This window comes from Crocodylus siamensis, chromosome 11, assembly GCF_052110815.1.
Source record: "Crocodylus siamensis isolate JL-2025a chromosome 11, ASM5211081v1, whole genome shotgun sequence".
Taxonomy (NCBI): domain Eukaryota; kingdom Metazoa; phylum Chordata; order Crocodylia; family Crocodylidae; genus Crocodylus; species Crocodylus siamensis.
In genome coordinates this window covers 21,279,809-21,293,319 of record NC_143405.1, presented here as the reverse complement: position 1 = coordinate 21,293,319, position 13,511 = coordinate 21,279,809, and the positions used below count along the sequence as shown (strand labels likewise).

At 50.0% G+C, this 13,511-nt stretch overlaps 1 protein-coding gene across 1 annotated transcript in view; it reads left to right on the top strand.

Moving 5' to 3' along the window:
* The window catches only part of GRM2 (glutamate metabotropic receptor 2), a 38,122-nt gene extending 28,442 nt beyond the window's left edge, over positions 1-9,680 (top strand). Inside the window, exons 3-5 of the mRNA XM_090021403.1 lie at positions 569-1,632; positions 8,554-8,728; positions 9,495-9,680. Coding sequence (XP_089877529.1) covers positions 569-1,632; positions 8,554-8,728; positions 9,495-9,568 — 1,313 coding nt within the window. The 3' untranslated portion in view covers positions 9,569-9,680. The remainder of the gene's footprint in view (positions 1-568; positions 1,633-8,553; positions 8,729-9,494) is intronic.
* Positions 9,681-13,511: the final 3,831 nt, after the last annotated feature.

Sequence of the window (13,511 nt, the reverse complement as noted above, 5' to 3'; positions counted from 1 at the left end):
ATTCATGAATTATATAGGCCACAGGGTAAGAATTACTTGCTGAAGCAAACATGTGAACAATTCTGAAAATAGATTTGAAAATGTAGAGACTTGTTCATGGTCTTAAAAAAGGGTTTTTGCTCAAATACATTTCTCATTGTGAATGATTGAGTCAGTTCTGCTCAGAAGTGACAGGATGGTTTTGCTAGCGATAGGCAATACAGCTTGCTTCATCTTGACTCAAGGTTTTGAAGTTGTCATCTCCCCCCTCCCAGTGCACCCAGTCCCACTCCACATGCAAGCCAGGAATGAAGTGATAAATCTGCCCCAAGAGGACCTTCCACTGCCATTTTCAAATAGGCTGACAGCTTGAGAGCAATGGCAGTGGTTACCTCCTGGTTATCTTCTCCACCTCATTCCCCTACAAGCCCCAAGGACATGGCATTGACATGCTCTTAATATAACACCACTCCTTTGAATCTTAGTATCAAATGTGCAGTGGAAGAAATGTTCAATATTTTGACCAAATAAGTGAGAAAGCTCAGCCTTCCTGAGCATTGAATCTCTTGCTCTTGTCCTTCTCCTGCAGCTCCGTTCAGACCAGCAGACACCAAAAACATCATTAGATTTGACCGCTATGGTGATGGAATTGGCCTCTACAATATCTTCAACTACCACAGAGCTGATGGGAGATACCGGTACCAGAAGGTGGGCTATTGGGCAGAAGGGCTTATCCTCAATACCACCCTCATCCCATGGGTGAAGACCTCTATTCCTGTGTCCCAGTGCAGCGATCCCTGCAAGAAGAATGAAATGAAGAGCATGCAGCCAGGAGATATGTGCTGCTGGATCTGCATCCCATGCCAGCCTTACGAATATCTCCTGGATGAATTCACTTGCATGGACTGTGGTCTTGGGTACTGGCCCAATGAGACGCTGAATGGCTGCTTTGAGCTGCCCCAGCAGTACATCCGCTGGAAGGATGTCTGGGCTATTGGGCCAGTCACCATCTCTTGCTTGGGTTTCATCTCAACCCTTTTTGTCTTTGGGGTCTTCATAAAGAACAATAACACACCAATTGTGAAGGCTTCAGGCCGTGAACTCTGCTACATCCTCCTCACTGGGGTCTTGATGTGTTACAGCATGACCTTCATCTTCATCACAAAGCCCTCTACTGAGGTCTGCACCCTGCGGCGTTTGGGGCTGGGCACTTCCTTTGCTGTCTGCTACTCTGCCCTCTTGACCAAGACCAACCGGATTGCTAGGATCTTCAGCGGGGTGAAAGAAGGGGTTCAGCGCCCACGGTTCATAAGCCCCACTTCACAGGTGGTCATCTGCATGGCCCTCATCTCCTGCCAGCTGATCATTGTGATCATCTGGCTCATGGTGGAGACCCCTGGCACGGGAAAGGAGACAGAGCCTGACAAAAGGTACATTGTCACCCTCAAGTGCAACAACCGGGACTCGAGCATGCTCATTTCACTCACCTACAATGTCCTCTTGATCGTCCTGTGTACAGTCTATGCCTTCAAAACCAGGAAATGCCCTGAAAACTTCAATGAGGCTAAATTTATTGGATTCACCATGTACACCACATGCATCATCTGGCTGGCCTTCTTGCCCATCTTCTATGTCACCTCCAGTGACTATCGGGTAAGTGATCCTGGCTGTAAGGCGCTTTTGGCTGAGAAAGTGAGAAAATGTGTAATGGACAGCCTGACTACAGCCTTGGACTCCAAGCCCCTGTGGATTGCAGCAGTGCTGTGGGAAAGGAACAGGAAGGACTCCTGGTCATTAGAGACTAGGGCTGTGTGAAGCTTCAGGTACTGGTTCAATTCAGAGGAGATTTGGCCCAATTCAGTGGCCGAATCTCCAAATCCGAATCAAATCAGGAGACCAATTAAAAGATCCAAATCGATTCAAAGCTCTCTGAATAGATTCAGAAAAAATTCGGAGAGCTTCGGAGATTTGGGCAATCCCTGCTCACTGCTGCAGGGAGCTGGACTTGGACTCTGTGCTGGTAAATAGGGGGTGGGGGGGCTGGATGAGGGGGCAAGGGGACCATGGGGGGACTCCTGCCAGGCCCCAACCCCTGCCTGCTCTCCCAGCCCTACCATGGCTGCCCTGCCTGGCCCCAGTTCCCGGGTCTTTAAAAAAAAGCCCCACTCACTGGCTGCTGCCAGGTGTGGGGGGGCAATCCCCGCTGCTCCCCACTGCCCTGCACTGTGCGGAGGGCTGTGCCACGAGCCCCCCAACCCCTGTCCACTCTCTCAGCCCCACAATGGCTGCCCTGCCTGCCCCAGCTCCTGGCTCTTAAAACAAAAAAAGACCCGCGCTCACCAGCTGCTGCAGCAGCCATTGGGGTTTCTGGGGACTCTGCCGGTGAGCAGAGCCCCCCATGCAGTGTAGGGCATTGGGGGTCAGCAGGGTCACTGCCCCCCCGTGCACCTGGCAGCAGCCAGTGAGTGCCAAGCTTTTTTTTTAAAGACCCGGGAGCTGGGGCTGGGCAGAGCAGCCATTGATGGGGCTGGGAGAGCAGGTGGGGGATGGAGCCGATTTGGAGATTTGGCCAATTTGGCGGCAGCTAAATCTCTGAATCAGATTCGGCTAAATCGATTCGGGACAGTGATTTGAATCACTGAATCGAATCACTGTCCCCCAAATCAGCTGAATCCAAATCCGAAGGAAATGCTAGCCACTTCGCACAGGCCTATTAGAGACCCACTCTTCAACTGGGTCTTCTTGAAAAGCTCCTGAGGGCAGTTGTCATGACCCACATGGATTGGGATTAGGGCTAAGCACAGCTCTCACTCAGTTGCTAAAGAAGAGGAAGGGGATGTGTCTTTCAGGGGTGCCGATGAGAGGGGTAAGCTGGTGTACAGGAGCCATAAAGCAGATGAGTTTTGTGCAAGGTCTTGCTTCCCCACACCTCTGTTACAATCCTCCCTCCCTGTTCAAGCCTTGGGCTCTGCATTGCTTTGCCAGTGCTACAGGCTTGAACACCAATTGGTGTGGCTGGCTTTGTGACCAACACACTGGCTTCCCCTTTATTTACAGAGCTAATTGCCTACTGGCAGGAGTCACTAGTCAAAGAAACTGATTTTACTGATGCAACTGAAACAGAAAACTAGACATTACCACAGCAGTAGCTGGGGAGGCAGGAGCAGCACAAAGCACAAAGTGGCAGAATGAGGAGTGTGCGGTTTTGGCAGAGAGGGTGAAGCCCTCAGACTTGCACCCCGTGACCCGATGCCCTCTGCAGACTGCAACTCTGAAGGCTGAGCCCCTGGAGGAATAGCAGCACTAGTTCCCTCTTCTGGAATGGAGTCAGACTGAGAAGTGAATGCTTCAAACCTAATCACTAGCCCCTGTGCTCATTGCAGTGTTTGGTAATGCAATGTCTAGAAGGCAGAAGCCAGGGGTCCAGAAAGATGCTGAGGAAATGCTCATTTACGTTTGCATTTCTGCAGAGGAATAGCAGCACCTAGTGGGAAATAAGATGAATGTTAGAGTCAAAACCCAGCCATGTTACAGCTCTTCAGCAGAAAACAGTCTTTAATGATACACACTGGAGAAATGCTTACAGTGTTTTTGGAAGGAAGCATGGCTTGAGTGTTAGTAAAACAGGCAGAGATCCAGGAGCCTTGGGTCATGTTCCATATCCTACCAATGACTGGGTAAAATCCCTTCTCCTGTCTTCAAAATGGGGACAGTGATAATGAGCAACCTCATGGGGATTTTGCTGGAGATTGTGAAGCTTTGTTATAGGCATATAGATATATTTTTGTACCTGGGCCCCAATATACAGCAGGGCTGAGCACAAAGGCATTTGGAGCTGTGCTCTGAACACAGAAAATGCCATAGCCTAAGTGCTCTACAAGCTGAACTCCTACGGGTCTCAAATTGAGCACTCAAAATCGATGGACACTTTGGCCATCAGTGCCGCTGTGCCTCAGTTCTCCATCCATAAAACTAGGGTAATAGATTCATTAATATGTGTGAAGTGCTCAGCTACTACAGTGATGGGCACTGTAGAGAAGCCCAAGAGGAAATTAACAATTCTCTTTTCAAAGCAGAATCTGAATTGTAAATAGGCCTGAGACCATGCACAGGGCAGTGGCAGAGATCATAATATTGAAGCTCTGCTCATTCAGTGAACACTTTCCATCCTGGTCCCTGAATCAGGCAGGGGGTCCCATGGAAAAAATAATGTGGGATCATGTCATTAAGGATTATATTATAATGCATGTGTACAATGTGGGCTAATTTAGGGATGTAATTCTGGCTTTTCCTTCGTTTAGAAAGCTTGACTTTTAATCTTAATATTCTTTTGGAGTCATTTTCCAGTGTAATAGAATGGTAACCTCAGTCACTTTTAAGGTATGGACATACAAACACATGTCCATTGTTTAAACTGGGATAGGCTTTACTGAGTGTCAGCTGCTCAAAAGCAACTGTCCATGTGCATGCCTTTGTATCACACTGGGTGTATCTACATGTTTATTAATAGTAGTTACTGCGCTTTTAATTTAGTACTTTCTTAATGAAGTACTAACTAAATGCACAGTAACTTGTGCTACTGAGCACAGTTTTTGTGATGTTTACTGTGCAGTAGCCTAATAACACTGTGCAGTAGCATATTAGCATGGGTTTTAGCTGGCACACTACTGCACAGTGTTATTAGGCTACTGCGCAGTAAGCATCTTGCGTAGGTGCGCCCAGTGAGTGGAAGCTCACCCGTGGTAGCTTAGCCCCCAGTGAAGTAGAGATACCATGGGTCTAATTCCATGTGGATAAAAGTGTACACATGGGCAGTGGCATGAATGGCATGTGCCCCTGGCAGCTGGTGGGGCATGGCTGCGCTGGCAGGAGTGCAGCGGCAGGAGTGTGGAGTTCCTGCAGATGCTGCCAGCACTGTTGGCAGTGGAAGGGGTGGGGTGGCAAGTGCTGACCAGGGATCAGTGACAACCCACAGGCACCGCCAGCAGTGGCCAGGGGCAATCGTGGACTGCCTGCAGGTGCCACTGACAGTGTTGGTGGCGCCTTTTTGCTGGGAGTGCACCACCATGCACAGGGGGTGCATGTGCACCTGCGTGCACCCTCTAGGCATTGCCCCTGGGCAGTGGTTGTTTATACCCTGTGTAATGTCCATACCCTGAGCATACGTGACAGTAAGACCTCATGCTCTCTGCATTGACCAGCCTTTAATTCATCACTGACCTAACATATAAAACATAATGACGCAGTCAGGGGCATGAATCAAAGCCAGAGGGTGGGTGACAGGGGCTGAAGATGTTCCTGATGAGCTTCTTATTAAAAGACTTAAAATAGCTCTGGCTTCTTTAGACTGTGATCTGCTTGAAGCCAGAGCACCCTTCTTTGGGGCTTATAAAGCACTTAGCGTATTCTGGGTCTTAGTACAACATGTATAAGAAAGCACAGTAATAATACTCCATTGGTGTAACGCTATAGGCTACAGTGTAAAGATGTAGGTGACATTAGAATCAGCCCATAAAAATTCCAGGCATCTTTTCCTAGACATCAATAAATTCCATTGATCATTCAGTGGAGTACCCAGAAATGGCTGTACATTTGTAGAGTGGTGCTATTCCCTTCCCACGTTAGGTAGATGTCCAGGGGCACAGTCCTTTGGAGGATGACAACCCTCCTGCACTTTAATAGTTGTATAACCCTGTTGATCTCAATTGAGTTTCTCTTATGTAGGCTCAGACCCTCTCCTCAAGTGCTCTTCTGTGGCTCTGTCTACATGTGGTAGGATTGAAGAGCTGTTGTAGCCACAATGGTCCAGGAAATACATATGATTATCTACAATGGGCAGAATGGTCTGTTTGTCAATCAAATTAGCTCCAAATGGGCCTATTTAGCATCTTTAAGACTGTAGCTGGTTGGGCTGTAACTTTGGACTCACAGTGCTATCTAGGGTGTAGAGCAGTGATTCTCAACCTTTCTAGAGTCAAGGGGCACGTCTACATGTACAAATGTTCTAGAGTAAACCCACACCTGGCAGGCATCTACACTTGCAGGGAAGTGGGAGCAGATTTGCTGCTCACGGCAGCAGTCTGTTCCTGCCCTGCCAGCCCTGCACCCACCCCCTACAGCAGCCAGAGGGAGTTCTTGGTTCACCCTGGCTGCTAGCCCAAGGGCTGGCAGGGAGCATGGGGCTAAGAGACAGCTGTCTTCTGACAGGGGAGTGGGGCATTGCTCCCTGCCACTTGGAGCTGCAGGCTCCACCACTGAAGCCCAGGCAGAGATAATGTCCCCCTGCCCCAGCAGCAGGGAACTTTCAACCCCCTACTCCCCAGTTGTGATCGGGGAGCAGGGGATGGGAACTGCTTGCTGCCCAGACAGGGAGACATTGCCCCTGCCCAGGCTCCAGTGGTGGAGCCTGCCCCAGCAGCAGGCAGCTCCCAGCAGCAGGGAGCAGTCTCCCACCCCTTGCTGTCTAGAAGCACATTTGCTCCTGGTCAGCCATCTATATGTGCCGTACAGCACAGTAATTGCAAGTTAATTTGCTACTTGTATTAACAGGTAGCAAATTTACTTGCAATTAGAGCAAATTACTGTGCAGTAAGCATCTCCACGTGTAGATGTTGATGCTTACTTTCTGTGTCGTAATTTGCTTTAATCTCAAGTAAAGTGTCCCTCGTAGATGCACCCAGGAAACCTGTTATTAGACTTAACTCACTCCTTGGAAAATACCAGCTCGTTCCTTTCACTTGTTAGTTTGGAAAAATAATAGAAAATAAAATAATAATTCAAGCCGTTAGAACACAATCCCTATGTGAGACGAGGACAAGAGAAGGAGGTGAATGTGTCAGATGCAGAGCGGCAGCCTGGATTCAGAGCAGACGGCTGCAAGAGAGGTCAGCCTCAGGCTCCTCCTCCTGAGACCTTGAATCTGTCTGACTGAGCACCTCAGGGAAGGAGTGCTGGAGCCTCTGACTGAGACTGAACAGTCAGTCCGGGGCACTGGTCTGCTGCAGGAATGAGCAGTCTCTGGCTCCAGTGTTACATAAGGCAAGTGGCTTGTGGACCCCCAGTGTACAGAGGACATTGGCCCTGCATTAGGGCATGTGACAAATGCAGGCACATTTTCAGAATGAGAAACTGACAGGACCCAGCTACGTGCATGGACAGCCAAAAAATCTTCCATCAGTGGCAGGCTCATCCGCTGTTCACCAAGCAAGAGAGGTAGCGGGTGTGGCAGCTAATGAGACAGGTGACCTGGGACAGGCTAACATGGAAGAATTTCTTCTTAGATAATGTTGCTTGATCCTGAAAAGTGATGAGCAATTCCTCCAGCATGTGTGACAGGGTTGATTTGACCAAGTCGTTTTGACAGTAGGTTAGACAATGGATTTGTATGGGATGATTTGGATAGGCATGATCCTCCCTCAGACAGGGGAGCTGGACTCGATGACCTCTGGAAGTCCCTTCCCACCATACTTTTCTATGATTCTATCATTATTTTTGTTGCTGTTGTATTATAATTATATGTACGCTATAACCATATATATTTCATAGACATTAGGGCTGGAAGGGACCTTGTGAGATCATCGGGTTCAGCCCCCTGCCCAAAGGGCAGGAAGTCGGCTAGGGTCAAATGACCCCAGCAAGATAATCATGCAAACACTTCTTGAACGTATGGGGTTCTTGAGGTACAGCACGTCACCACCATAGCACAGCTAGTAGTCTGGGCTACTATATGAGTGGGTGTTTGCCTATGTGTACATGCCACCCACTCCTGCTCCTTCCAGCAGATCAAAACTTTGTAAGCCTAGATGGCTGAGTCCCATCCAGCTCTGGCATAGTGTGCGAGTCTGTAAAGGGCACTGGCGATGCGTGGGAGGTGCACGTCCACTCCTTCAGTGTGGCAGTGCACCCCCTATGAAAAGGTGCCGTCGATACTGTTGACGGCACCTGTGAGCGCTTGCTGCTTGCCACCCTGTCTACAGGTGGTCAACGGTACCCACTGGCCACCGCTGCTGGCAGTGCCCGTGGGTGGTCCCTGACCCCTGGTCAGTGCTTGCCACCTCCCCCTCCCCTCATCGCCGACAGTGCTGGCGGTGTCTGCGGGAGCTCCGCACTTACTGCTGCCGCGCTCCCCCCAGCCACGGGAGCACATGTCATTCATGGGAAAGCGTGAAGATTTGTATCTGGTTAGGAAGCAGACATGAGGCTGAACACGGACGTTTTTCAGCTGGTGTAAGTTAAGGGTTTTGCCACGTTTGCAGCACAAGGATTTGGGTTTTTCCTATGATAGAGGCGATAGCTGGCTCTGGAGCTAGAGTTAGATCCAGGCTTCCCCAGAGCTTTTGTTCTGGCCCATTTCTGCCATGATGGGAGTAGAGTAGTGACCATTAGAAAAGAATCTATGGATGTCCCCCGCCAGGCCGGGGACACGACATGTTGGCACTTGTGGAGCAGCCTTTACTCTGGCCTGCAATGGGCATGCCCTGCCATGTCTTTGCAGCTGAGCAAAGTAGACAGCACGTCCATATTTGGCCCCTCTCTCTGTGCATCTGGGCTGATGCTTACCCTTTACTCCTCTAGGTCCAGACCACCACCATGTGTATCTCTGTCAGTCTCAGTGGCACTGTGGTCCTTGGCTGCCTTTTCACACCCAAGCTGCACATCATCCTCTTCCAGCCTCAGAAGAACGTCACCAGCCACCGTGTTGGGACGAACCGGTTCAGTGCGACTGCCGCAGGCTCCAGCCACTCGCATGGTGAGTGACTGATGGCCCCAGCCACCGTGGGCCAGCCCTGCCTGGGGGTGAGGCTCTGCAGCAGTCCCACTGGGGGAACCTCGGAGCTAAGGGGACCCAAGTGCTGCAGGGAGGGGCCCGGCTATATTGCCCTGTTTCAAGAGCACTGAAATTCACACATCAGTGACTCTTCAGACAGAAAACAGCTGACAGCACTGTCTGCCCTCTCCCAGTTGTCGAACAAGCCATCAGGTTGCCTGCTCCACACCGTAATGACAGCTCGATGAGTTCCCTCTCCCCCGTTCATAGCACAAGTCATTGCAACCTTCCTCCTCCATTAGTGACATGAACCACTGAGCACCCTCCTCCCAATTAATGGAACAAGCACCAAGTCCCACTAATGGTACAAGCCATTGAGACCCTCTTGCCACTTCAGTTCCCCCCACCATTAATAGCCAGATACCAGCATGGCTGCTAATGCTGCTGAGGCCTCCGGAGCGCCAGAGTGATGGCTGCCCGGGTGAGGGAAAGGGGAAGCCTGGTGGTGGGAAAGCAGGGTACAGCTGCTGGGGTGCAGGGACACACACGTGACTTGCACTGTCTTATATTTGGGGCCACAGCTAGGAAGGGTCTACCCCTGGGCGAAAGCTTGTGGTCAAACTTAGCCCCAGCGACTCCCCAGGCAATGCAGGGGATGTGATACACCGTGAAGGTGGAGAAAGGATTAAGCTGGGAATCAAGACCTGCTGCTTTTTCTTGACAATTTTCTATGTTCCTCCCCTGGCAGGGTCGGCCTCTCAGTACGTCCCCACTGTATGCAATGGGCGCGAGGTGGTGGACTCCACAACCTCGTCCTTATGAAGTGCCCAGTGTCCACTCTGGGCGAGCAGGTGCTGTCTCTGTGGTCCCCGCTGCAGACATGCCTTTTGCGTTCCTGTTGGGCCTGTTGTCTCTCCAAGCCGTCCTCCCAGCCCTCTCCCAGCAATGCCGCATTGGGCCAGCTGTCCCCAAAGGAAGCAACCGTCGCATGAGAACTTGATGGCAATTGCTGCTGTCCCGCTCCCCTCCTCTTCCCAAACCCCTGCTCGGAGCCACACAGACCTACTCTTGCAGTCACGATTGTACTTACTGGACCAGATGGGCTGTACCATGCTCTTTCTCTGTGGAATCAGAAGTCTCTCCTGGCAGCTTCAGCCCCATGTTAGCTCTCACAGGACAAATTACTGAAGAGAGCAAAGCCCAGGCAATTATAGTTCCTGTCTCCTCTCTTCCCTGAAATAGGAGGCTGGGGGCATCCATAGAGGGGAACAAAATCCTGCAGGCTGCTCTCTTTTGATCCTTTCTTCTCCAGAATGAAGAGCAGCTCCCTCCATCCCCACTCTTACATCCCCGCAAGAACAATCCCAAGGGATTCAAGGTGCTATGGTTTGAAGGTAAAAGCCAGGACCTCCTCATAGCCCATGATGCCGGGAGGCACTGGGAAAGATTTCCAACTAAGGTGAGCTAACTGGGGGCTCAGGGCCCAATCTCTCATTTTGCAGGGAATTCCCCATGTGGAATATGACCCTGCCACCCTCAGAGACAGACAATCACGGTGCTTCCAGGACAGATTCCTTAGACAACAGCTCTCCGGGGCAGGGAGACGACTCGCGAACCGTACATGCCATGGAAGGTGGATGAGTCTGTTGCCTGGCCTATCAGTATCCAATGTTATGATGATGCAGAGGGCAGGGCAGGGGCACCCTGTGATAAGGGGTGGCTACAGCTGCTGTTCAGGAGCCTGGCAGAAGGGCTGAGAGAGGGGAAGATTAGGAAACAGGGTGAAACAAATCCCACAGAGAGGGAAGTGGGCAGGACAAGACATCTGGGCAGGTACAAGAGAAGGGGAGCACCGCCTCCTGCTCCCCCTGGACAGGGGCAAGGAAAGGTGGGTACAGGTTGCTGCTCCTAGGCAACGTAGGAGGCAGCAGGCAAGATCTGCTGCTTCCTTTGTACCTGATGATAGGATTCATGCTGTGCCAGACCCACTGGGCACACTCCCTGCTCCTCACTGCTTTGTCCCCTGCTGATCCTTTGCTCCCCCGGGTACGTTCAAACCAGGCAGCAGGCCAGATCCCTTAGGCACCCTCCCTGCTCTTTGCTCCCATCTGCAACAGAAAGCACCGTACAGATTGCTTCTGCACCTAGTATATTGGCAAAGGGGGCCTCAAACCTGGACCCCACGAGTCACTACTTGCTTCAAAACCAACCAGCCCAGTTTTGAACAGGGGGGAGGGCAGGGAGGCTGAAGTGATCAAAACAGCCCCAGCGAACGCCGACCAGAGCTTCTGCCATGAAGGAAGCAGCATAAGCAGGGAGAGCAGGTGTTTGTGCAGAGAGGAAAACTGCAGTGAACCTTCCTGCACCAAGCTCTCCAAGCTGCCATCAGAGGAAAGATGGCTTATCTGCTTCCCTCCCTCTCTGCGTTCCTCTTGGCCCTTTTATCATCCAAGCGCCTGCAGAGGAAGGCAGGAAGCCTCCATTTTGTTCATTTCTAAGAAAGCTGCTCAGAGCTTTTCAATCTCTTTGTTTTCCATCACCAATTGCTTCCTTCCTGCCCAGTGGCTAAATTAGGCCTGAAAGGCATTTAAAAAAATAATGCTTTGTTTTGCCCACTTTCCCTGTTCAGAGTATTACCCATAGGTCTTGATACCTCCTGTGCTTGCTCTAGGACTGAACACTGAAGACATCATAAGACTGAAAGAGGTAGAAGGATTTTTAACAGCATTTTAAAGAGCTCTTGCTTTTTATAGTGTATGTGACCAATGAATTCTGACACCTGGCAAACATGAGGGAGAAAAACCATCTTTCCAAAGGTGCCATATCCAATTCCCTCTCAACTGAGGGTTACGAAAGCCCCTATCTACAGTCTGTAATCCTTCAAAGGTGGTTAGCCAAAACAGGGATACCAAGATTATTAATGCTGATTACTCATCATTCATTTTCTTTTAGTATATCTATAGTCTGATATACTCTAGTATATCTATAGTAGAGATATCTGGGCTAAAACCAAACAAGGATGTTAATTTTTTAATAGAAAAGCAATCCTTCCAGGGCTTCTTTACATAGTACAAGAGATAAGACTAAAAGAAGAAAAGAACCTTAAAGAGACATTAATTTCACACTGAATTATTTTACTTATTATGGTTACAAATAGCTCCAAAGCTTACTATAGGGCAGCATTGTCCAACTTCTAAGTGACTGAGGGCCACACCAGGGTAAGCCATGACCCCTGCCCTGGGTTGTATGCTGTGCAGACCTCTCCCCTCCCTCCACTCCGCTTCTGCTGCACCACACAGTCCCAGGCTCACCCTCAGCTCCCCAGGCCACTCTCCCACCCCCTGGGGCAGGGATAGACCACATAAATCACAGGAAGGGGGAGCACAGAGGGAGTGGCAGCTGGGCAGGAGCCTAGGGGCCACAGCTTAACCCCTCCCAGGCCAAGCCACATGCAGCCCACAGGCTGCCAGTGAGACAGCCCTGCTGTAGGGCAACCACCTTGATGTTTCTTTTGTACAGCAGCTTGCACAGAGGTCCAGGGTTTTGTATTTTTTTTTCCTGGTTGGACATTTTCCTGTTGTCTGTGTGCATCTGTCAAACACAGGGAGCAACAGCCTGTGGAAAGACAGGGCAATGGGATTTGCAGGATACAAGGATCAGCAGGGGGACATAGGAAAATCTTTATTGCACTGTGTTAAGCAATTTGATTTCAACTCCATGGTATGTCTGTGGCAATAACACAAGAAGCAACTGTCTTGCCCATTGGCATAGAAAGTTGAAACAGCAAAAGGAACACAGTAGTTATAAAACACGGGGGTAACTGTTGCATGAGACGCAAGCTACTTAGTGTATTAATATAACAGCCACCAGTCTTTTGCCTTTTGAATGTATTCAGAAGCTGAACTACGTTTCCTGTCCCAAACTACATCATTAGCTGCTTGGAAAACTCAGTATCTATATATATCAACATATTTAATCCAGAGGAATTAAGCAAAAGTGCATCTGATGCCTTTGAAGAGGCTTCTGCCAATTATACCTGTTCTCCCACTAGCCCCAGGACGCTGGTACTAAGCACTAGAAAGCCAAATGTCCTGAGCTCAGACACACTGCCAGTGCCAATGCCGCACTATTCTGCTAACACCTCCTTCCCACAGCATTTTCCTCCAGGACAGCAGGCTCACCTTAGCCATTGTACCGATTCCCTTGGGTAGGAAGGGCTGAGTGGTACCACCACACAAAGGGGCCGTGTTGAATTCACAGCCCCATATCCCATCTCAAGGTAAGCAACCAGGGAATGAAGAGGCACCACAGGATCTGCCTGCATCCAACAGACCTCTAAGAAATGCAGCAGTTGAGTACTGCCATCCTGGGGTTTCTGCCACCTTTGTACTTCTAATGGAGAGGAAAGGAGGGTAGCTAACAGCAGAGCAGCACCAACACTGCTAGTGCAGCTGCTATCTAGGCATGCGGTGCAAGGTACTGAACAGCCCCAGAATCAGCGCACTACTCCATGTCACTGAACAACCCCTGCTGTTGTTCATTGCTCATCACTCCTGCTGCTCCAGGGGGTCAGTAGGAAATACTGAAAACCAAATGACAGACTGGGCTGGGGAATATAATTCTATATCTATCTCTTGGTGTTTTTTAATTTTTATAAGCTATTTCTTGGAAGCAGCCTTTCAGACAAGAGCAAATTCCCATGCTGTAGGCTGCAGGAGAAATGGTGAGTTTTGTTTGAACCTCAGCTAGAGCTCTCAATGTGATC